The sequence below is a fragment of the Protobothrops mucrosquamatus genome, unplaced genomic scaffold, assembly GCF_001527695.2.
Source record: "Protobothrops mucrosquamatus isolate PMUCROS unplaced genomic scaffold, P.Mucros_1.0 scaffold187, whole genome shotgun sequence".
NCBI lineage: Eukaryota > Metazoa > Chordata > Lepidosauria > Squamata > Viperidae > Protobothrops > Protobothrops mucrosquamatus.
Window position 1 is genome coordinate 176,625 of NW_015386545.1, and position 26,192 is coordinate 202,816.

At 35.7% G+C, this 26,192-nt stretch overlaps 1 protein-coding gene across 3 annotated transcripts in view; it reads right to left on the reverse strand.

Annotated features, from left to right (window-relative positions):
- Positions 1–7,232: 7,232 nt before the first annotated feature.
- Positions 7,233–26,192, reverse strand: part of KCNT2 (potassium sodium-activated channel subfamily T member 2) — a 185,323-nt gene continuing 166,363 nt past the window's right edge. For 2 of the 3 annotated variants that reach the window (XM_015813743.1, XM_015813742.1), the window contains 6 exons: positions 16,640–16,741; positions 14,665–14,748; positions 13,906–14,034; positions 8,694–8,994; positions 8,059–8,143; positions 7,233–7,387 (listed from right to left, as the gene is read on the reverse strand). In XM_015813743.1, the coding sequence (XP_015669229.1) occupies positions 7,276–7,387; positions 8,059–8,143; positions 8,694–8,994; positions 13,906–14,034; positions 14,665–14,748; positions 16,640–16,741 (813 nt within the window). In that variant the 3' untranslated portion in view covers positions 7,233–7,275. Of the gene's footprint in view, positions 7,388–8,058; positions 8,144–8,693; positions 8,995–10,224; positions 10,246–13,905; positions 14,035–14,664; positions 14,749–16,639; positions 16,742–26,192 lie in introns of all 3 variants that reach the window. The other variant, XM_015813744.1, reaches the window with a different exon arrangement.

Genomic DNA, 26,192 nt, shown 5'->3' on the forward strand with positions numbered 1-26,192 from the left:
TTTCGCCCCCTATAGTCAGCGATGGAGTCAGCTGACTATGCCGAGGCGCCGGCAGCCACAGCCACTCAGTCTTGGAAGGGTTGAGCCTGAGTCTGTTCCTCCCCATCCAGACCCGTACGGCCTCCAGGCAACGGGTCATCACGTCAAGGGCATCGTTGGGGTGGCCTGGGGTGGAAATGTACAGCTGCGTATCATCAGCTGCGTATCATGCTCAGATAATGCAAACAAAAGTTCACTAAATGACACCCCCCCCCCAAGTGCATTTATATTGTAGGGGAGAAGTAAACAAACAATCACAAAATCTTAGACAAGGTTATTTATCAGCTATCATGGATATCATAAATAAACATGTGAAACTAAATACCTGAAGGATTAGGAAGTGGCCTAAATAAGCTTTCTTTACATACATTAACCTGAAAATTCTGAAAAAGACAAGCATGGGATATGAATGCGAAATGAACAACATCTCTCACTAACTCTCAAGCCAAAAAACAAATGCAAATGTGATCAGATCATGATCGTCCTGACTAGCAAAAGAGGAAACTAAATGCCTTTGTATTGTCAAACTCCTACATATCGAAGAGTTTCAAATTCAGCCTGCGTGCCACTGTCTTTATTACCAGCATTATTTATTATTCATTTGTTTGTCTCTTAGTCTGAGTGACATTTATAACTTTTGAAATGGCCCAGGACAGCCACATTTATGAATCATTTGCTTTAACGTCCAATTTATGATTCATTTGCTTCTAGATTGAGAATTAAATGGCACCACAGATGCCGAAGGAAGCACCATGCCCTTGTTTTTAACACACACATACCTGCAATATGCAATTAAAATGTTTTGCCTCAAAAAAAGATTGATTTTTATTCTAAACAATTACATAGCAATATTTTAACGTTTCAGGAATTTATTTTAGCTCGTTCCTATTTTATAAAACATTTCTTTTCCCTTTAAGCCAAATCTGTAAATCATTTGCAGAGGTCACTTTGACACATATAATTACATAATTTAAAATAATACTTTAAATGCCTGCAGGTTATTCAAAGTATAATTGATTTGAAGAGGTATTGGATAGCAATTCTGTCTGTTTCAAAATTTCTAAAAATCCTTAAAACACAAGCAGGGATTTTTCTGTTGTTGTTTCAACATAATGAATTCTTAATCTCCCTAATTCTGGAAATATATACCTATGTAATGTTGCACAGTTATATTTTTATTATATAATTGTATTTATTCTATTGTCTAGAAAGTATGCCATTGCTATCTTTTATTATCTACCTATCAATAATGGAATAACTCAGAATGCAGGAAAAGAAATGAGTAATTATTCAGAAGATTTCATTTCTGGACTCTGCAGCTATTTTTGATATATACAGTATATTTAAATTGCGCATTTTTCTATTAAAAACAGAAAAAATATGGGATGGAATTGAAGAAATCCACTTATTCTCATTTGTTTAAGAGAGAATCAAATATACCAAGAAAGGCTAAAATTGGTGGTTTGTGTATATTATGCAAATAAATTATATACTTTTGCATAATTCCTTTTCTTCATCTTAATTGTTTATTTTAGTTTTGCTACCAAAGAAAAGAAGCAAAGACTGATGTATGGATATCATGACATTTTATTCCAATTTTATGGAATGCTGATTTTCTGACAGACTTTTGACAACTGCAATTGTCAGACTAGATACTAGATTTTTAAAACAATGAAAATTCTACTATCACCAGAAATTCTTCATCATTTATTACATTATCTGGATTGTCATGATATAAATCCACTACTGTAATAGACATAACAGGGGTCTTGCCAAGTCAACCTACTTAAACATATATTTCTCATCATTTGCCTTGTTGTCAAGAAAACAAAGAAGCTTAAATACTGAAGTATTTTGGTTTTTACATGGTCACAAATTGAAAAAATGTTGTGCTCTAACTGTTTGACATGGTAAAACAAAAAATATCTTTCTCTCTTAGAACCCTCTTAATATAGAAATGGGTTGATTTGTTTTTTTTAATGCTATGAATCTCCCTGTATATATTAAATAAAGTACATAAATGAAATCCTAAAGATGCTTTTCCAAGAGGCAACTGGAATTTCTTTGTTTTTTCTTGAAGACATTTTGTTTCTCATCCAAGAAGCTTCTTCATTTCATCAGGATGAGAAGCGAAACATCTTCAAGAAAAAAATTCAGTTTCCTCTTGAAAAAGCACCTTTGGGACTACCATGACCTGGATGATTGAGAATCTGCATAGACATGTACATAAATGAAATGTTTCTGCATGGCCAACATATAGGGAAAATGATCCTTTGAAATGCAGACCAAAGATTGGAATAGCTTAGATAAGAGCCTCAGAAGGAACACTGACATAAACCCGACAAATTTACCCATCCCATCAAACATTGTGGATCCTCCATATAGTCAGTAGGGCATTATGAAGCTTAGTGCGTTGGACTGTGCTGGGTTAGCTAAAGGAAGGAAAGAAGGAAGAGTTGTGCTCCATAAGAAATGAAATTAATACCTCAATACCATGTTTTCCTCGAAAATAAGACCTACCCTGAAAATAAGCCCAAGCTTCATTTTACATGTGCACCCAATATAAGCCCTACTCCAAAGATAAGCCCTATTTAAGACCCCACCCACTCCATTGCACCTGGTTGCATGAGATGGAGCGAGGCACATGGATAAAAATCAAGCTAGGCGGGGATGGGGGAGTGAAGCTGCCCCACATGCCCCACACTCACTTACTTTAGGACAGTTGCAGCCAGACCTCTCACGCCCTGACACCTGCCTCGCCTCGCTGGCCCACTTCTTCTGCAGCCACTTGCCACCGTTCCTATGTGTCGGCCCCAGCCTCAGTTTTGCTGGTAGAGAAACACGCTCCAGATTGATGTGTGCGTCACCTCCGGCCTTTGTTTTGCCATCAGAGGCCTTCGGAAAATGGAGGCCATGAGCGATGCACATGAGCGGCGGCGAGTGGCCTCAGAAGAAGTGGGCTGGCAAGGTGAGGCAAGTGTTGGGGTTTGGGAGGCCTGGCTGGAGCGGTCCTAAGGTAAGCGGGTAAGACATCCCCTGAAAATAAGACCTGGTGCCTCTTTTGGAGGCAAAAAATATATAAGACCGGGTCTTATTTTCAGGAAAACATGGTAGAAGGTAATGCATCAGTCCATTCCAAGGCAATCCTTTAAACTTGGTACATTCAACATTGCTTCTGAAAATCTATCGGTGCACTACAACTACAGGGAATGTAATAAAAATTACTGCTGTTCAGTGGCTGTGTTAGTCCTTTGGAACAGCCTATCTGTGCCCATCTCTTTGGCTCCTGTCCTGACTGCTTTCAAAACTACTCAAAACAGTTCTTTCAGACTGTTGGCTAAGCAAGCCAGGAATATATATCTGAAAAATCTCACCTCATTTATGCTATCTATAGTAGGCAACTCAGTTTTTCAAGAACTTCAAGTCCCATCAGCCCCTGACAGCACACATCTTGACAAAAAATAATGATAGCTAAAATCCAAAGATTTCTGAGGATATCTAATTGTTTACCATTTTTACTGTAAATTCCAAATTTGGAAGTTCAAATTTGGAAGCATCCTTCTCTATATCCTCCTTCTGTTAGGCATTCAAGATGGACAGTGATTAATATTTATATGTTACTTATATGTAAGGGAGTGTTTTCCATGGGGTCGCGATGGGTTGGACACGACTTCACAACTAACAACAACAAGGTCTATACATATGTTGTATATAATATGTTTAAATGTGTGTTATGTATATGTACACTTTGAGAGTAAGAAATTAAATTTCATTTTTAATGTGTGCCATTGTGCCCACAGTAAAAAATGACAATAAAGATTATCTATCTGTATTAAGCCAGGATTTAGATTTTTGTTAGAAAATTGTTGCAGAGGCAACATGCATTTGGGGAGATGATATTTCATGACATTCACTAAAAAATGTTGCTAAGATGCTTTTTAAAAATAATTCTTGCATTACCAAAATATTTAATGTTCACTTTATTTTTTAGCCATCCATTTCAATGCAGTATCATTTGCTTGTGCAAGGCATCAAGAAGATTGCATGTTCTGTATCATGCATCCTGCTATGCTGAAAATGCAGATGGTTTTCAGGCTGGGGGCTACACTTGGTTTCTGTGTGATATACAAAACTTACATACAAGAAAGTATGTGGGAACCAGAACAAAAAGTAGATGGAGTTATAACAAAAACTAAATTTAATGCAACCAAAATGATCATCCCACCTATACTTTCTCGTGCTTTTCTGAGCTATTTAACACAAAACAAAGAGTTCACAGATGTAACCTTGAGAATGTTAACAACTGCAGCAATTGACAAAGCCATGTTGGATACTTACGAGAATCCTAGTGGCAAGTTCACGATTTACTAAAAAATGTATCACTATTTTAGTCCATAAACTGACTTATTTGTGTACATATAACATCCCTTTTTCACAAATGGACACCGAGGAAAAGTGAGCTTGCAATGCAGATGCAGATAAGACAGATGCAATTCTCATGTATTTGTGAGAATTACATGCCTCAATGCTTCACAATTACAATGTTTTCTCAGCCAGTGATTCCTGAGGGTGCTCTAAGGCTGTATTTCTGGAAGAACTGATAAAATTTTTCTTCGTTGTTTATTGCTAGAAAACCTACACACCATTTTCTTTACTTTAAGTCAGAAGGTAAAGGATATGAATGAGCAGGAAGTAAATGATATCCACTCTGATGATTCTTCTATTGAAATATGATTCTTCTATTGAAATATGGCTCAAATATTTTTGTCTTAAAAGAGCTCTCTTAGTGATGTGCAGGGAACATACATAAATTCAAAAGTTTTACAATGCCATACTTATGCAGAATGTGCTCAAGAGACACTCTTCCTATATTTATCCATACTTATGGTCATTACATAATTGTTCTGGGCAACTTTATTTACTTACCCTGAAATGGGTAATTTTATTTATCTTCTGTGTTCACACAGTGTCAAAGTTCTGTCAATGATATGGTAGTAATCACCATCTGGTCATTTTGAGTCCACCCCCTCGCCAACATCCATTCACAACCATTTCTAATGCTTTGCCCAGCAATCCAAAATCTGTGTAGTTTCATAACTCCATCTAGGTATTAAATTTTCAGATAAACCACTTCTGAAAGAGCAGGTAATATCCAATGCATTTTGTGATAAAGGCCACAGTCACATCTTCCAAAGAAGCTAAGAAAACTTCCACTGCTTTAAAACATAATCTTTTCAGTCTCTTTCTATAAATATATCACCAATGTAAGCATTTTGGCTTCAGCTGACAACTGGAGAGGGGGAATTGTGTAGAAATCATTACAGATTAGAAGGAAAATTCTACATAAGAAAATGGCTTTTATTCATTCACACAGCTGACAAATGAAAAATAGAGAAATAAAGAAATGATCAGTGCATGTGGCTGGAATCATAGCTGCTTCCTTACAATGAATACAACAACCATTTAAAACGCCATCAAATGCAGTAAACAATCATCACATGCATGAATAATTTAGTTGAGCAATTTTGGCATCATTTGATTTGTGCACATAAACTGGTAGCAGTTTTTTTTTTCAAATAATAAAGAAAACATAACCTGTACATTTAATGCGAATAATAAGTTAAAACAACTCTCAGTCTTGTTCCTAACTTACTCCTCTGTCCTACGTGTGTAAGCTTTTATATTAATGAATAATATAAAGCAAATAAGCTTACATATTAACTAATGTTATGGAAGTAAAAATTATATAAACATCCCAACTCACACTAGAAACTTTGGATGGTACTTTTAAAAAGGCTGAGGGCTGACCATGTTTCTGTGCAGCCCGATTCTATCAAAATCTGTAAAGAGAGATGATACCATTCACATGGCTACATTTAAAACCAAGATAGTATGTGGCATATCACTGGCCATCCGAAGTAATTCTTGCAATTCTACAACAGACATTATTACTAAAGCTCAGTCAAAAACATGATCCCTGTTTTTAACTTTTGCTTGCCAGATTTCCACCTCGTGTTCCATAAGATTAGAAACTAGTGAGTCTTAATACTAACTACTCTTCATGTATACACAATACACACTGGAATTTGTATTCAAGACTAAAACTGTTGGTTTACACTAAACCGAAAAAAAAAATCTATGGATTGCTTTGGGAATCCAAGTCTTTTCTCCCAGAGAAACTGTCATCTCCTTACTCCAGAAATCTGGAGATATATAATACTTGTTTTCTGTTTTGACATTCCAAGTGATCTACCATCAAAAGAGTAGATTGGGTAATCATCTCAAAGCACCTGCAATGTTATATCTTCAGACAGCCCACATGCTATATCTTCAGCCATCTTTAGTAGTCCTTACTTTAGCTATAGTATTGCACTCACAAATAAACATTTTTTTTCAAAATAACTTGGGTATTCTCAATGAATCCTACAAAATCTTCCAAATTCCTCCTTTGTGTACAAATTTTAATAAATATTTAAAGGCAATTGGTTTTCACACCATTTTCTTTAGATTCTTAGCATTTGGGACCCATTTTCCATTTTTTTGTTTGTGAAATGTATACTTGCTCTAAATGTTTTAATAGTGTGTGGGGAAAAGGTGTCAAATTGAAACAAACAATGGTTTGAAAATAGCATGGAATTAAAAATTCTGGAAAAATATATGTTGTGTATAAAAATACAATGGGCTAAAAGAGGCAATAAAAATACACAGCTGATTATTATTGCTCAAAGCTTAAGCAAGCAACAAACTTACTGAGCTTTCATTTAGAATTCCAATTTTAAGACAGTAGAAAAGGGAATTCACTGAACCTTCCTTACATTATTATTTTATTTGCATGAACCACAATTTTATAAATCTGGACTGCAGTACTTACAATATGCACTATGATGTGGTCAGAAATGGCTGCAGAGTTGTTATTTGGAACCAAAATAAAACATGATTTTGAGCAAAGCATTATTATTTTTTCTACTTTCTGTTAGCAAACCATGGCATATTTGCTTAGACTTTTCATAGTTCTGCTATTTTAATTCCAGGATCTGAATAAATTATTTTAAAAAATCTCAGATAGTTTTTCAGAATCATTCCTATAATTTCAATAAAATAGTTGTTCTATTAACATCCATTGACCATTATATCCCAATTCTCAGAAGAGTCCAGTTATACTAAATTCATCATCACTCAATTCCAAAACAGTTATTTGTATAAAAATGTCTTTCCATCACTGAACCGTGTGATGTATCAAAGTTGTGTTTCTTCTTTGCTGTCTTGTCCAGTGGCATTGCAGAAACTGTTTTTCTGGCTGGATGTACTTTTGGGAACATATGACAATGGATCTGGGCGGATCAAGTATCTAAACACAACAAAGAAAGACCATTCTCATTCATCAAGTATAACAAGAAAAAAAATATCCAGATGAACAGAATATTCTACTCTAAATTCTGCAAATATACATTAAACATGCTAGAATAATTTTTACTTTGGACTAACTAAAAATACTTCTGTAACTGATGATTACAAGCAATATGTTTAAATATATATATAAAACAAAAAAAGATAATCAAGCAGTGAGATCTAACAATTCACATTATATGGGAATTTCTCCAAACCTAAAGATCCTATTAAACAATGCCTTGCCCATCATTAAAACCTTGTGAACTGTTTTTATTGTGTTGTTTTTGAGCTAGGCCACAGTACATTATATTCATTACTGCTTCTTCCATTGGCTCTAATCCAGATTCTACTTTGTCTAAAATATAGAATAAACAGTGATTCCTTTCTTTAGCGGATATGTGAATAAAAAACAACAACCAAGAATCAAAAAAAAAAATTACTCAATGGTAGTGGGTGTGATTGCCACAATCACCAGGATCATCCAAACAAGTAGAAATGGGGAAAAAGTGAAGAGTTTTATTCTTTGGAAAATTTATTTTTAAAGTTAAAAGGTCAGGGTTTGTTTTGGATTTTTTTAAAAATCTTACATGAAAGTACAAATCAGAAGTCTGGCAAATACTATGTACTTACACAACATCATTCAGCTCAAGTCGGGTGTCTGGAGAAGGATTGATCAAAATGTATGAAAGGGTGTTTTGGTGATCATTCATTTCATCTACAAGGGAGAGGAGAGAATATAAAAGATGTTTCGAATAAATGATCATAACATTACTCAGATGAAAAGGTCACGTCTCAACCAAAGTTGGTCAAATCATAAGCAATGTTATATTTTTGCAATTTTTAAAAAAAAACAGCAAGGAAAGACAGAAAAGCAAAAAAAGAGATAGCTGGGTGACTTTGGCCTGGTTACTCTCCCTCAGCCCTAGGGCAGTTTTCAAGAGTCCAGATGGACTTGAAGGCATGCACATACTGTAGGTGAAAATTAATAGGAAGGTCATGCATGCATATTGAAAGACATACGTTCTAATTCTACAAGAGATGAATACATAAATGTATGAAAAATTGTCAATTTGTACATTTGATTTTACCTGAAACACTTAGTTATCCGTAAGAGAAGGTAACTTTCACCCATGACTGCTAAATTTTCTTAGGAACTTTTGATGAGAAAATATTAACCATTCTAGTCTTGATTCAATGAACTTCCCTAACATTTATCTATCTCCCCTATATGTACAGTGATGTGGGTGTATATCACAGTATCCTACCATATCCTGCTGTTGAGAGTCCCAGATGTTTCATTCTGTTTTTCACCAGTTCAGCTAATTCTTGTCTTTCTGACCTTCTGTAAAGATTCATTCTCTGCTGACTTATTTTCTCTGCTGTTTTTGCTGAATGCTTTGGTACTTTTCTGCTCAGCCGCCGAGCCCACTGCATGCTTTTTCGTCTTAACAAAGGATGATCGGACTGATCACTTGATGTTGAGTTACGGTGGTTGCTACGATAGTTACATTGTTCTTTACTATCCTTGGTGTCCTCCCACTCTTCCACGCTGATAGAAATTTGAGACTTTAAAGAGAAAACCATAATAGAAATTAAATTCTTTGGAGAACGCTTTTCCACCGAATAAATAATCTTGCCTTAACTTTCTTATGTTATTTCTCATTCTTCATTTTCTTGATTCCAATCTTACTAGGCTAGCCCAGTGGTTCTCAACTCTTTCTTCACCAAGGACCCTCCCTTAAATACCTTTTGTGGCCATGGACCATGGTCATGGACCCCCAAGATTATCTCAAGATTTAAATCATAACATTTCTTCAAGTCTTCAAGGACCCGCAGTGATGACACTGCAGGCCCCCAAGGGTCCTTGGGGACCATGGGTTGAAAACCACTGGCCCAGCCAATATCCACCACAACATGAATCACAACATGAATTTTGCAAAGGAAAAGATGTGTTTATGCATTTGATACTTGCTTAATCAATATTACACAATTATATATAAAAAGCCAAGTATGTTTACATGTACATTTATATAAATTAGTAACTTATTCTTATTTTTGTACACGCTAATGCTGTGCCTAAATTATGTACACACACACACACACACACACACACACACACACACACACACACAAACACTGAAGATTCATGAGTTTCTCTTCATGAATTTTTCCATTCTATTATCATGGCCACTCCATCCTTCCACTCCTTAATATGAAATACAGTATATGTAAATCTATGTATTCAAGGAAGTTAAATCATACCCCTGCTTTTAACAAGGTCAGTATCTATGTGTAGAAGCAGTGTAGTAGCTCAAAAAACCCACACATATCTGCCTATCTGCTTAGTTATGTTGAGCACATAATCCTGAGAACTCTTAAATATGCAATACAGTATATACAATACAGTATAGGTGACCTATACTGTAAACTACTGACTAAATGAAACTATTTGGAAGAGATTCCTGGCAGGGATTAGAAACATACAGTCTTTCTCTATATGACAGTTTAAAGATTTTATTGAAAGATGCAATCTGGGCTGGTCACCGGGACCAGAAGTTTACTCTTCTGACCTTTTGGACTTGTGCTGGAGCCCATCTTCAAGGAACTGTAGAACCCTGAAGATGAGCTCCAGCATGAGTCCAAGAGCTCGGAAGAGTAAACCTCTGGTCTTGGTGACTGACCCAGATTGGATCTTGCAACATTATCCTGGGACACCTATATTTGCTTTCATTTGTTAAGGATTTTGTTTTTTTTAGGCCAACACAAAGGACATAGTAACACATGACAGATACTTACTTGTGAAGCAATTTCTCGAGACTGACAAAAAAATGGAAGTCAGAAGGAGGAAAGAAAACAAAACACCATTCAAACAACAGTTTCCAAAGAAAGAAAACACATAGACAATTTCATGATATTATGGTTGTACAAGGAAATATAGAGTTATATCCTTGCATAGTATGACATTTGCATGACAGAACTTCAAGTCTGAATACAGGATAAACCACCTGATTAACCAAATTTCTTAATTGTCTTTCCTCTGTTTTCTACCAGCCATGATATGATTCTAAATCAGTGTTTCTCAACCTTGGCCATTTTAATAAGTGTGGACTTCAACTCCCAGAATTCTCTAGCCAGCCATGGTAATTGGGGAATTTTGGGAATTGAAATCCAAGTATCTTAAAGTGGCCAAGTTTGAGAAACAGTGCTCCAAATAGAAAAAAAAAAATATACATATGATATGGAAAGTGATAAAAGATCAAATTCCTATTGAAATTTATTTTAAACATGACCAAGAATGTAATAAAGTTAGTGGGGCTTTTTACTAATAAATGTTTATACCAATTTTAATATCAAAAAATTGTGCAAGTTTTTTTGACATTAAATCTTAACAAAGAGGGAAGTAAATTCATTAAAACAGTGAAGCCTTCATATTATAGACTAAGACTCTTGCCTCAGTAAATAATATTTGAATGGACAATTAAAAATACAATTACTTCAAAATTTCCTTAAGCACTTGAGAAAACATATCCTTGAATTAACTTCTATGACAGCTGAACTGAATTCTAATATAAGAATAATTATTCCTGTACTTAATATATAGATGAGATTATTCTGTTTCCACATTTCAGTGTTACAATCCATTCCAGTCATGCAATTTATGCATTTGCAAGTAATTTAAAATGGTAACTCAGGCAAATAATGCCAATTTCACACATAAATAACAGATTCAAATTAAATACCATGCTACATAGTTGAGATAATAAAATTCTTCCCAGCTAGAATGTTTTAGATTGCAGGTGAAGGTCCATATGATTGTATGCTCTTTGTAATATAATAAAATATATTACATGGAAGAGATCTAGACAGGCATCCCATGACATGCCAGACTGCATATGACTAGACAGACAGAAAGACAGATAGACAGACAGACAGACAGACATGTTTTCTGGGATTATGAATTAGGACTGGATACAAGAAGGGATCTATTCCGTACAGAAGATCAAGGTATATCCTCTATTTTCCCAAAGTACAAGACATAGAAGAATAAATTTTATGTTACAGAACAGTAGATTCCTACTGAATGTTGGGGAAAAAACCTCTTTACGTTACAAGCAGTTCAATAATGGGGCCCGTTATCCAGGGACTGTTGGGCTTCCCTTCACTGCATCAGTTTGAGGGGAGACTAGACAGCCATCTGCTTAGCATGCTTTAATCTGGATTCTTGCATTGGCAGGAAATGGGCTTGGTGACTCTATTTATGCACCCTTCCAACTCTGGGATTCCCTTTCATTATAAAAGTCTACCATTAAAATAAAACAAGTTTAACAAAACTGAGATACTGAAAGAAAAGAAAAGAAAAGAGAAAAGAGAAAAGAGAAAAGAGAAAAGAGAAAAGAGAAAAGAGAAAAGAGAAAAGAGAAAAGAGAAAAGAGAAAAGAAAAGAAAATATGTTTCATTTCTAACCCTTATTAGGGTTAGAATTAATATTCCTACTCAGCATAGAAATATCAAGAATAGAGGGATAAGAATATTGGGGCAATGCTAGCATCAGTATCCATGTCTGCACTATTCTAGTCCTCATCCAAATGGGTGGATCATTTACACAGACATATATTAATGGATGCTTGTAATACATGAACCAAGAATTTTTACAAAGTGATGGCATACACATTATGACAAATACATAAAGATACATATATATCCCCATTATCAAATCCTGTGAACTACTAAGTCATAATGAGAGCCAGTTTGGTGTAGTGTTAAGGCACTAGGCTAGAAACTGGGAGATCATGAATTCTAGTCTTGCCTTATCACAAAGTAAGCTGGATGATCTTGCCAGTCAATCTTTCTCAGCCCTAGGAGGAGGCAATGGCAGCGCAGTACGATTATGTACTTGACAATACATAATTCTGCTTTAATTCATGAAAACTTGCCTCACTCTAAGCAATTTAATATAATTCATTTAATACTAAATACCAGCTCAAGCAAGCCTAGGGAATATTACCAAATTCTGCAGGTAAGTTGGGCTACTTAACTAAAATATTTTTTATATCACAGTTTTAAAGCCATTACACTTTGCATAATCATGGCATGCTCCATTTCTTTACATGCTGAAGTGAAATACAATAGTTATGCATGAATATTTAAGGCTAGTATCAGACTGAAAATTGTCTTCCAAAAAACTTACATAACTAGGGATCCCCCACCCTCCTTGCTGTCCTGACTTTTCATTTCAGTTTATATTTCTTACAATATCATTGTTGCTATATCTCAAGGTAGATGTCTATAAAAACAAGAACTTTATATTTGCTATGATTAAATTAAATAAGCATATTTTTATTTTATTTTTATGGTGCCATAATCCAATAACATCAAATCAGCTGATTTCTCTATACAGTCTCTTGTTCATCCCTTTCCCCTCCCCAATGATTAGTAGTTATTTAATCATCGAAACACTGGTATTTCTTCCACTAAATATTGTTTCTAAAGATCTGAGAAATGGCACAGGTTTTGGAAGAGAACTTCGAGAGTTTCAAAAATTTGAAGGCTTTTGGTATATTTTTTTTCTCATTTGAAAACAAGATTTTAATATCTCATGTGAAGATGTTTCGCGGCTCATCCAGGAAGCTTCTTCAGCTGAAGAACTCTCTGGATGAGAAACAAAATGTCTTCAAAGAAAAACAAGAAAGTCCAATTGCCTCTTGAAAAAGCATCTTTGGGACATCCATGACCTGGAGGACTGAGAATCTCCACAGACATTTCATGGAAGTGTGCTCTGGATGTACTGTATAGGCTTCTTTGGATGTGCTCTTAGAATTTTCATGGAAAGAGTTTTACTTGTGCATGTCAATGTGTTAAGAATAACTATGCATATGAGGACAAAGGGGAATAAGTCCAGCTTTGACCTCTTTCTCTATATACTCAAATATTCTTGTAGAATCTGTAAATAAATTCATATGTACCTGGTTTTTCAGTAACTGAATATGAGCCGAATGATTCCCAATAGAGAGTCAGGATATATAGCTTTCTTCTAGCACAATTTATCAGAAAAGAAGAAAAGCCAGAGCACAGAATCATGTAAACATATTGTTCTGGGAACAGAGCACTTGGACCTAAACCAATTTATATCTTGCACCTTGGCAAAACAATTTGTGAACTATTACTGTAGAATGTGTATGTGATCCCAAAACACATAATGGATACATGTCAGAGGCTAAAATCAATGCTGTGTGAAGCATATTCATGGCATGCCAACAAGTATTTGAAGACATATGCTGCCCCTTCATATTTTATGTGTACCGTGAAATAGAAGCATTCTATAATGGATAAATATAATCACATAATGAAATATCAGTCAGTATGAGGGAAAAGTAAGTGAAATATTGCTAAATAAGATTAGACCCACACAAATCATTACAAATATTTCATGGGTCACATTCTTTACAAACGTCTGTATGAAAAGGAAAATGCCCAAACCTCAGATGTCACTAGTTTCTGTGATTCAGTCCTGTAGATTCCTATAGGAATATCTCCAGTCGAAGAACAAAGTTTCTGATAAAGTCTGGCATATGTTCTGATCCACAAATCATCTTCTGTGATTTTCATCTAAGCAATAAGAACAGAAACAGAATGGCGCACACTACTGATTTATTTATTCAAACGGAATCACCCAAAATATTACAATAAGCAACAAATCTTACAAAGCAAAGCATTATTTATTGTACTCTACAGTCCTTCAGTCTTTCCTGAGTATAATATATGATATCAATCCAGGTACAGATTCCAGAAATGTGCAGTTTTTGCAAGTACCATATATCACAAGGCAAACAAAGTACAGAAGGAAAAGTGCAGCTTGTGACTGAAAAAAATCATCGCAAATCTTGTGCTTTGTATTGTTATAGATACTATTTAAATTTAAATGAAATCCTTCAGGAAATGGCTTCAGTCTGTCTCTGCAAATACAGTTCTTTTGCTTTGCTCGCACATCTCTACCTTCCATGTATGTTACGAGCACTCTTGTCCAGCTTTGCATCACCTTCTCAACACCTTAGAAAGAACTTGTCTTCACAATAACAAATGTGTAAGTGCTTTGCAAGTAGTCCTTTTGAACACATTTTCTGTCAATAAAGAAATGGCAACCATTCATTCATAGAGACAGTAGCCAACTACCCCCTGCAGAGGAAAAAGAGCAGAATGCTATGCAGAATTTAAAATAGTTTGAAAGTGTTAACTTACAGAACAGAGAAATCCAGATCCTGGTGTAGTATCTAGTCCCAGCAGAAGTCTAGTGATAGAGATCATGTAATCCTTAACGAATGACTAAAGATTTAAAATAATATAAGAAATATTTGAAACATACATCATTAATATTCACAGAAAGAAAGTGTACATACAAAATTGCCATTTTTGTGGGTGGGGGATGTTCATTTGATACAGAGAAACCTGGCTTTATGACTGATAAACAATGCCTGTCTTTTGAAAGCTATACATGTGCTCTACCCATAAAATGACTTCTTTCTCCAACTTTACTTCTTTTCCAGGTTTCTAGTGGATGATGAGTACACTGTACTAAATAGTACAGTTCATCTTTTAATTCATACAGTATGGCCTAAACTGGCCCTAGTATACCGACAACATAAAGATCTCAGTTAACTCAAACCTTGGAGAGTTCCTAGCCCTGTGCATGGACAAAAATGAACTAATTAAATGACAGAAAGTTACCCTAACAACTTTGCATTCCATTGCAGAGACTCCAAGAGAAAGGGTGCCCAAAGCAAAACAAGGAGAAAATAAAACTTAAAATGGCTTTTATACATTTAAAAGATGTTGACTCATTATTCAATTATGTTTATATAATTGAAAAACAAGCCTGCTAGAAAATGTAGGTAGTTACTGGTATAATAATACTAGATGGAAGAAAACACAATTTTTTTAAAAAAAGAACAAGGGATTGGAGACCTGATTGGCTTACAAGAATGTTGCAAAATATTGTTTCAAAGTGTATGGATTTTCCCTGTTGGGATGGTGGAACTATTTTTAAGTCAGGGAAATAATACATAGTCAAATGGTAAATGCCTTGGGCCTAATCCAATCCTATATCCTAGACCTGTCTTTTTCTTATACTTTTTAAAAATGGTAAAAAAAAAAAAAAAGCCCTATGTGTTAATGCAGTTTGATAAGAGGCTCAGACTCATGAATGTAATGTTTGTGTGGAGTAAGATGTCTTTCTGTGCAGTAAAACTTGTACACTAGTTTTTTTTTTTAACTGATAAGCTCCTGTTTTTCAAAATGTTTCCATTTAAACAAATAATCAGCTTTGGAAAAGACAAGAATACAGTTTAGTTGCTCAGAGATGAAATTCAGGTCAGAAAAAAAATCAGCATCATTTTTATTGTTAATGGCACCAAACATCTGAAGTCTAGATGTGCTATGATGGGGTTGTTTGAAATCTCATAGCTCCCTAAACACAACTCAGCAGCAGCATATTCATTAACTCTGTGGTAAGTACTGTGATGAAAAATGAATATCTTGAAATTGTCTGTGATGCGTGCCCAGCTTTTGTTCCCCTGACCCTAATTTTTGAAAAATGGTCTCTTGTTTAGTTCACATGGTGGAACGAGATAGCTGTTTGGTTGCAGTTTTAATAGAATAGATATATTGGGCTATATCTAGAGCAATCCTAGAAGTTAAAAAATGATACATATATATGGATTTCTCTGTGGGTGCACTAGTATGCCTACACAGCACATTCAAATATTTAAACAAATATGCAACATGGAAACGTTAGTAAATGACTGAACATTAGGCATTATTCATTATTAGTGGAAAATCCCAAGAGTTATACTTCTAATATACGAAAATGAAGTGTAGCATTTATAAGCTTTGAGATAGTCATGCAATAAGAGTGGTTTTCAGGTGTTGGACTAAGAGTGGAGAGATCCCATTCAAGGCTACCCTCAGGAAAGAAAATTTTCTCTGTAACTTTGGACCAGGCCCTCTCTTAGTCCAATAGGAGAAAAATAAGAAGAAGGAAAACACTGCACATTGTCTTGAGCTTCTGATGAAAGCAGGGATAAACAGAGTTCCCTCTTCCTCACTTTACTTGGTCGATAGAGGTATTCGTAAGAACACAGGAACCCAAGTGATCCTTCAGAAAATCAAAACGATTTGGTATTTAAACAAAAAGAATACATTTTATCCTTCACAGTACCTGATACAGCAAGGTGTCCAGCATGCTGATACTGAAAACTCTGCCAGCAGCAAAGGGCAATCGAAACATGAATGCCAGGTTAGAACCTTTCTCTCGTTCTTTCTGTTTTACCTCAGAGTGAAATGTGTGGAGGGAATTGGGGGGAGGGGAGGGGAGAAGGGGGTTGAAGAGGAGGGACAAAAAGAGACAAAAAGACATCGCCAACATTTAAATAAATTGCACTTGAGGGGAGGGGGTTTCAGGGGAAACATTACTGCCACAGTAAACATCTCCTTAGTCCTTGCTGTGAATTCATTAATTCACTACTCAAGGCGGTAATGGTGTATCTCAAGAACATGTCTTTGCTTTCAGGACCCAACATTTTGAGAGTTATCTTCTGAAACAGACAAACAACGAAATAGGACACTTGTGCACACTTATATGAAGTCGTGCCACCAAATTCCAACATGAGTTAAATTATTGTGAGGCTCATCATATGAGGGTATCCACTTTCCAGTCTGCAAAGAGCTACCAAATACTTTCAATATCATGAGCAGTGGTTTCTCTATTTCAATACTTGCCGATCCACTGGAGAATCCTTGCTGAATCAGCATGTTGGCATGGTTACCTATTTCAGTTCATGAGGGCTATAAACAGTGGTGGGATTCAAATATGTGAACAGCCGGTTCTCTGTGTGGATGCCGCTTCCAGAAGTCCATTCTGGGCCTGGCCAACAAAAAATTAGCTACCAGTTCTGCCGAAGTGGTGCGAACTGGCTGAATCCCACCACTGGCTATAAACAAGACCTACAAGCCTCCACGATCAATCTCTGCGACAGAGAAAGGACACCTATACCTCTGAAGAACAGACTGGAAATGGCAGGCCAGATATCTCTTAAATAAGCTTTCTTACCATTTGATAGTAATGGCTGTAAAATTAATAACAGAAATGAGAAAATATTTCAGTTTCCTAAAATATTACCTAGCTAATGATTTAAAAGTTGTAGTTTTCCCACTGAAGAATCCTTTGAGTATAAGCAAAGGTTATGGTTTCCTGTATTAATTACCTATTATTAGCACAACACTATTTTCTTTTAATGATCTCCTGAATAGGGGCTTGTTTTGTATATTTTCACACGTCAGTTAAATTGACACTTAATATACAGTGTAAGAGATTTGTTTAAAAGACTTCCCTAAGGATCTTTCACTGAGAAATTTTAAATTTCAATCCATTTGCTCTCAAGACCAATATTGTAGTATATGAAATATATTTTCTTGCAAAAACTGATGAGCAAGAAATCATAATATTAAAAAAAATAAAAATCATTCTCCAGAGTTTAACAATATTGAAAATAATATTAACATATACATTGATTTGCCTTCCAGTTTGTATCTGCCTGTTATAGTAAGATATTATTGCAACTGTAACACTCACTACCACCAAACTAGTCATCCGTCTGGGCTTATCCCAAAAGTAACATACCCAAAGATGGAAAGTAACTACGATAAATCAAATGAAAACATGAAAAATAGGGCATTCGACTGCTTAAAACTATAAATCAAATGAAAACATGAAAAATAGGGCATTCGACTACTTAAAACTATCACAATTAATATGTTCAACCACTTCATTAATTACAAAACCAAATCTGAAATTTATCAGTATAAAAGGCTTTTTGGTTGTGGTTTTAGTTCTGTATATCAAAGAGTATAAAGCAAATGTCCTCATTACAAAACAAAAATCTATTGTTTGCTGTTGGAATAAGGGATATATTGTAATTACACTGGCTATTATCAGATTCAGATTAGATCAGAGAATTTATTATGGTCCATGATCAGGAAACAAGTCACCAAGAATATGATCCCAAACCACAATCAATTTGTAACAGTTAATAAACTGAAACATTTATATAATCTTGAGTTAGCTATGGATATATTTGATGACATAACAGCATATGTGACACAATATCAATTGTACTTGCAGGGAGAAAACACATGCAAAGTAAATATATCAATATTTTCCTTCCAGTAAGGACAAAGGCCAGATATTAAAACAAGCTAAGATGAAAACCTTGTGGTATTTTGTAAACTCTTCATTCTAATAAAGAAATTTATCCAAGAAAAATGTTTTCTTTAGCTTTTATTTCTTTGGGTTCTTAGCATTATTTCTCTATAAAACATTATCATTTGCCATTTTGCAATATATTTAACTTTACAGAAATCCAATGAATGCAACACAGTTGTATAGTTTTATCTCCAAGGTCTTCTTTCAATTCGATGAAAGTTATTGAGTAGACTCATAAGGGTTAAACTTGTCAGTTTAAACCAATAAGTGATCTTGCTTATCCAAATCTGTGTTTCTCCTGAAACAAATTCTGTCTCCAAGCTATGAATAGATTATCAGACTCCAAAGAAAGCCTTCAAACGTTTGAATTGAATTGTTTCTAAAGAGAAAAGTCCTTGTAGATGAAAGTGTGTATGTTATATAGCAGTTTGGCAACTCTCTTGTCTTGGAAGACTCAAATGACAAAGAAAATTGAGAAAACCCTCTATGAGGGAGAGAGAGAAAGAGCAAAAGAGAGAGAGAGAGAGAGAGAGAGAGAGAGACAGACAGAGACAGAGAGAGAGACACACACAGAGAGAGAGAGAGAGAGACAGAGAGAGACAGACACACACACACACACACACACAGAGAGAGAGAGAGAGAGAGAGAGAGAGAGAGAGAGAGAGAGAGAGAGAGAGAGAGAGAGAGAGAGAGAGAGAGAGAGAGAGAGAGAGAGAGAGAGAGAGAGAGAGAGAATGAGAATGATATTTGTAGCTACACACTCCCCAGGAATTTGAAGACTGGAAAATAACACTATCTATGCAAGTTACCCTGCTCTAGCTTATAGCCATCAATTTGCTATCTATATGTTATTAAGTTTTTAGAGAAGACCAACTATGGTCTTAAAATAGTTGATGATGAGTTTTGCTTCAGAACAGAAAGAGGTCAAGATCTGAAAGGTCTGTGTTCTTAACTACTACTGTAAATTAAAAAAAAAAAAAAAGGTCACATCAGCAGCATTCAACAAAGTAGGAACCTGCCTGTTACTTACAGTTGAAGATTGAAGACTAGGATCAGAGTCTACTTGGATTAACAAATTAGACAACCATGCTTCGTATAAATTTAAATCACATCAAACCAGAAACAAAGTTTTCATACATTCATAAAATATAAATTCTGAGTAGATGATTAATTATAGCATGTGAGGTTTCCATGCAAGTATCAGGATTTATGACCACATATTCCAAATGGGCATTTATTCTCTTTCTAGACAGCTAAAGAAATTTAATCTTTTCCTCACTCATATTTAAATAAAAAATAAGTGTCATGTACATGTTGAAAGATTAAAGATTTGCATAAGTTGATGTACCTTCATACTTTTTGGTTGTTATTCTTTATCTTTTTCACTGCAGTTATTAATCATACAAGCTTTTTGGAATATGATCATACATGGAATTGAATCAATGAGTTGGAACCAAATGCCAACCAATGAACTTCACAGAAAATATTATTTAATGTAAGCTTCATTTGTTCTAGTTGATAATCAACATTAATCCAGTTTTAATTGCAAATATTAGAACCATATTACACAGCATTTTCTTTTAAAGAAAAATTGGATTGCCCTCTATTCTTTTTTATTGGTGAATTTCAATATAACAAATTATAATATTCCACAATGAATTTCATTTTATCCCATCTACATCACTCAAAGAGCAGGAGGACCTTACAAAGGTAAAAAAAAAAAAAGGGGGGGGGAAGTGAGGCAAAAGAGCTTTGGTAAAATATGGGCATGTTTCTTTTTATTTTTATGTTCATTATTGCTTATTCTACTTTGTTTTCTTTTAAAGTTTTCCTCTCTGACTGCTGTAAAGTAATCAATGATTATCTGCACTATGTCTGAAAATACTTCTGAAAATACCCTAAAATTACCCAGCCTCTCCCAATAACAAACCAATGTCACTTCTTTTGTTCTGGAATTAGGCTTCCAGGGTAGAAAAATCACTTATTTGCTGGACTTCTTTTAACATACTGGTAGAAGTTGGAAAGACCAGAATTTCCCTTCTAAGAATAGGCTTCTTTCCATCTGTTTGTACGTCTCTGATTAGAGAAAAAGATATGCGTATCAAATTAAAAAACTTTGAAATAGCCACACACCTGAAATCATAGGAGTGAACCTTAGTTTTCATTTTAGAATTATATTCCAGTAAATACTAATTGCATTTTAGTTAACTTTAACCATTGCCTATCATTTTTGCAGTTTATTTGTAAGCAGTAAAATGTGGGCTGGAATCTCTTTAACTGTTACAAAATTTACTGTAACCTGTTGCAAACACTCCCTCCCCCTCAACAACAGTAATAATACTGTAGCCCCATTTATATTTGTATTTCATTACTTATTGTCTCATTGTTGACAATCTTAGGGTATCATTTTATGTATCTGACAAAAGGGTCCTTCCTTCCTTCCTTCCTTCCTTCCTTCCTTCTTTCCTTCCTTCCTTCCTTCCTTCCTTCCTTCCTTCCTTCCTTCCTTCCTTCCTTCCTTCCTTCCTTCCTTCCTTCCTTCGACACTCAGCTGTACAAAGTTGGTACAAACCAGGAAAATGTTAAACAATAGGATTAGATTTCCTTTTCTTAATTTTTATCTCCAGCCTTAATTTATTTTGTCCTTAATAAACCTGAAAATCAGACCAGCATTTAACACAAAATATTTTATATATATATATGTAGGTCTTTGGTTATTCGGGTTTTCTCCCGCGTAAAATTGGAAGTGTCTTGGCGACGTTTCGACGAAGTCCCATTCATCATCTTCAGGCTGGTGTTTTTGGCTTCGTGCTTCTAGGAGCACGCGCCAAACAGCTGACAAGCGCGACTTTTGAAAATGGTCTTGAGACTGACTGTTTTATCCCTTTAAGAGCTTCTTAAGCACGCTATGTGCACATGCCTCACTACAACCGTTGTTGAACTGTTATGTAAATTTATGCGCTTGACATTTTTAACTGCTATACTGCAGTTTTTCTTTTTACAATATCTTTTACCATGCAGCCCCCAACTGCAGTATAGCAGTTAAAAATGTCAAGATGTACTCAATCAGACCGGTCTGTCTGAGAAACTTCCTGTATATACTCCCTTGACTCAGCTGGCAAAGAGGGGAGGAGAGCCTGTGGCTTGGTGGTTAAATCACTGCCTAATATGTAAAACTGCCCAGGTTCGAATCCCATAAAGGTTATGGCTAACTGAAGCCTGCTTAATGCCCCTAGTTGTGGGCTGCTTGGTAAAAGATATTGTAAAAAAAAACCTGCACCTCACAATCAAGAATGCAAAGAGCTCATTAGTCAGATTTATTGAAAGGAAAATATCTATCTTGGAAACTGGATATTCATACTTTCATTTACCTGTGGATATGCTAAAGCTTTTTTTAAATCATTTTTTTAATAGCCCCTTGACAGGGTGGAAATGTTTTCCCCTGCTTGCCAGTTATAGAAAGAATATACAGCTGTTAGGGTTCAGCAGTATTTTGCAAATAGCTATTCCCATTCCAGGTTCATTAAATTTCATTACATCTGCCTTACTGTCTGAGTTTACTTTTTTAAAAAAAATAATGGCTCTTTTAACAGCTTGTTTATGATTATTTTACATATGGAAGCCATCCAGAGTCTTATGAATGGGTTGGCACAGAAATTATTTAAAACAATCAACTAAATCCTCATATTTATGGAAATGACTTTGTATCCTAAACTGAATGCATTATAAACTATTTTTTAAAATCCTGCAAAAGTTAAGGTTGATTCATACCAATTTGCTTATCATTTTATGATTCCTGCATGAGTTTCTTGAAGCAATACAAAGCTGAAAGTACAGAATTTTTTTTAATTTCCCTTCACTTCATTGAAGTTATTTCACATAATCAGTAGCTTATAATTAACTGTATCTCAATGAAATAATGTAGTCGCTGTTGTGTACTAGGCCATAATTGTTTATCCTACTGAACACAGTTGAAATACTTTAACTCTGTATAATAGGGCTGGCCAACCCTGGCAATTTTAAGACTTGTGGACTTCAACTATGGCTGGAGAATTCTGGGAGTTGAAATCCACAAGTCTTAAAGTTGCCGAGTTGGACACCCATGCTACAGTATATAGAATAACAGCCAGTTCCCATTTTCAGCAGAAAATTAAAAATAAAATCCCTATCTTTCCTGGAATATATTTATCTTCCTAGTCATACACAGAAACAATGGGGAGGGGGTTCACTTGAAGTTTCATTGGTATGAAGCAACCAGAATAGTTAGAGCTTGACTTTGGGCATATGATTCCTTACATTTTTCTGCTGAACAAAAAGACTCTTAGTTGATCAGTTGTCAACTGTGATTGTTTAGCTATTTCCAAAGAGAAAAACAAGGGAAGTTACAGCTGTAGCAGCAGATGGAGTTCTCTTTCTGACTTAGGGAATTCTTGCTTCAGAAGCTCATTAAGCCACCAAGTCAATTTTCCATGTTTGATTATACACTTTTGCTGCGGGCAACAGTTGCATTTTGGAGTGCCTTTGTGCTGCAAAAAGCTACCTCAGGAATTAACAGTCAGCTGCACATCATATCACACAAAGCAATTTCCTGTCAAATATTTAATTGCATTTCATTGTGGAATTCTAGGAAGCTTGATGAACTGCAGTTCCACCAGTGATTGGTAACTGGAAAAGGTGGGGTGAGTTAAAATTCATCAATAAACACAACCCCAACCAAGAAACACTGAGCTATTTTTTTCAGTTTATGGGTAAGTAGAATTAGACTGTGCTCGCTGCCCTAAACTTAATCGAAATATCTTTCACATGTAATCAGTTCAGAGTTGGGACAACCTTAGTCTTCCTCTTGACAGTCTGTTGGAAAAGAAAGAAGGAAGGGAGGAAGGAACCCACATATATCCTGCCTCTCAAGACATAAAGGAATAGATCTATCAGAATAAGAAATTACAACTGAGTTTGCCACAGTGCGTGTCATAAGTACTGCCAGGAGCCATGCAGTACTTATGTAGTACACATGTGTACTACATTATGTAGTACACATGAGTACTACAGTGAAACTGTGAAGACATGCAATGTTTTTTTTCTGGATCATGGCTCTCAAAATCCTCTATCCCCTGCACAAATATGAGGAACTGAATAGAGTGTTATTATGTTTTGGCTTGGATTTTTTCTGTCTAGTAAAAACCTTGAAAGCCTGCATGGAAGTAATAAGCAGCTTTGTAATATAAACTTTATTTAGAGATAAAATTCCTGGACTGTAGTCATGAGTATCTTTGAAAAGTAAAAGACTATTTTAAGAAAGGCCATTGCATTCGTTCTTTTGTCCATAGCTATCAATCAATGCATTCTTCAGCTTAGATAGCATATGGTTTACAATTTTCAAAGATACAAAGATTGGTGGTATCACTTCAGCCTATAGAAATCCAATAATACATAAGCTTGTATGCTGATAGGAAAGTACTTAAACGACTAAGTATAGCTCAAAATATCTTTCAACTTGAATAGTTTCAAGGAATAAATAATTTCAATGGTATTGGATGGATAATCTTTTAAACATAACTGAACAATTGGAGTTATTTTTGTGTGTGTTTAAACTCAAAAGGATAAGACAAGAATGGCGAATACATTTATGGAACAATCTGATTAACATAAGATATTTTAACCCTCTCATTTCAGTGGAACAAATAAGGCAAATGCTTTTGCTTTGAGACTCACACTAACTGAGAAATGTGAAATTATGCAAAATATACTTTCATTTCTCATTTCAGTCAGATTTTCCCAGTTCTTCTCCAGGAAGAAACTGACTGGTTTAATCACGCACAGGATTGCTATTATGGAGGTAAAATGAAGGGGGCTTCCCATATAAACTCTTATGAGGTCCTGGAAAAAAAAACTGGGATATAAATCTAACAAACAAATGGACCACACAAATAAAACTTTTAAAAGGGGGGGGTGTTTAAATAGGTGGTATTTAAACTTATACTTTGTTTAAAGTCCAGAATAAGTTTGCACGAAACAAATAGCAGTGTTTAGTTCTATAAGTAATATTGAGAATTTTTTGAGTAACATTGATATGTTATCAATCTTGTGCGTGCTGTTCTATTTGGGGTATTTATATTGCCTAGCATAAGTGGCTTTTTTGATATTGATTGGGGTGTGTTGATGGCTGGCTTTTAAGTCATTAGCTGTCATTTGCTTGTGCTGCTCAGCCCTCGCCTTCTAAGGACTTCATAGGCTGGTGGTAAATCAGCACTTCTATTGACTGACAAGGGGCCTGTTTCCCAGGCTCCCCTCACTTCCCTGGCTGTTTTTGTGCCTGCTTGTCCAACAATCTTAGTTACTGCAAAGTTAAGTGTGTGTCCTTGTTCACTGCAGTGTGAGGCTACCAATGAGTTCAGTCTCCTCGTCTGACCACGTGCTTGTGTTCTTGCAATCTGGTGGTTAGCTTCCTCCCTGCCTGTCCTACATAGTCATAGGGGCAATCCATGCAGGAGATTCAGTAGATTATACTGGAAATATCTCCCACCTCCAAGATATTTTTTTAATGCATAATTTGTCATCATATGGTAGCCTCTGGGCGGTGTGCAATGCCCACTTGCAAATCTCCAAAGCTGCATTCTACAACTTCCGAAATGTTTTTGATGTATGGCAGGGTGTGCCATGTGGTTGGTCTTATACCTTGTTTCTTCCTTTCTCTCTCCACTGTGTTACACAGACATCTTGTGATGAATGATTGTGGGTACCCATTCTGCTTGAATTGTTCATGTAGGTACCTGCTCTCCAGCTGTTTGGCTTGCTAGGTAATACAGTGGGTTCTCACCCTACACATAGTGTTCTGTTGCAACTATTTTTGTGTGACAGTGGATGAAATATCAGAGATGATCTTATCAAGGATCCAATCCTATCTTTAAAATATGCTGATATGCCAACAAAGCTAATACATTTACATACAAATTGTTGCATTATTTATTTATTTATTTATTTATTTATTTATTTGATTTATATACCGCCCTTCTCCCTTGCGGGACTCAGGGCGGTGAACAGGCACATTAATAAAACAGCGATACCATAATATTTAAAAGTATTAAAAACTAATTAAATTATTTGTCCTGTCCTAAAACCCACTATAATAATATAAAATTATACCCAATTTAAAATTTTAGAATTTCGGATTTATGCCAGACCGGNCCATAGGGTAGGAGCTGCCACAGAGAAGGCTCTCCCCCTGGGGGTCACCAGCCGGCATTGTCCGGCCGACGGCACCCTGAGGAGGCCTAATCTGTGGGAGCGGACTGGTCGAAGGGAGGTATGTGGCAGAAGGCGGTCCTGCAGATAACCTGGTCCACTGCCATGGAGCGCTCTAAAGGTGGTCACCAGCACCTTGAAGTGCACCCGGAAGGCCACAGGCAACCAGTGCAGCCCGCGCAGGAGAGGTGTCACATGGGTGCTCCTAGGAGCCCCAAAAATCCCCTGCGCAGCCGCATTCTGGATCAACTGGAGCCTCCGGATGCTC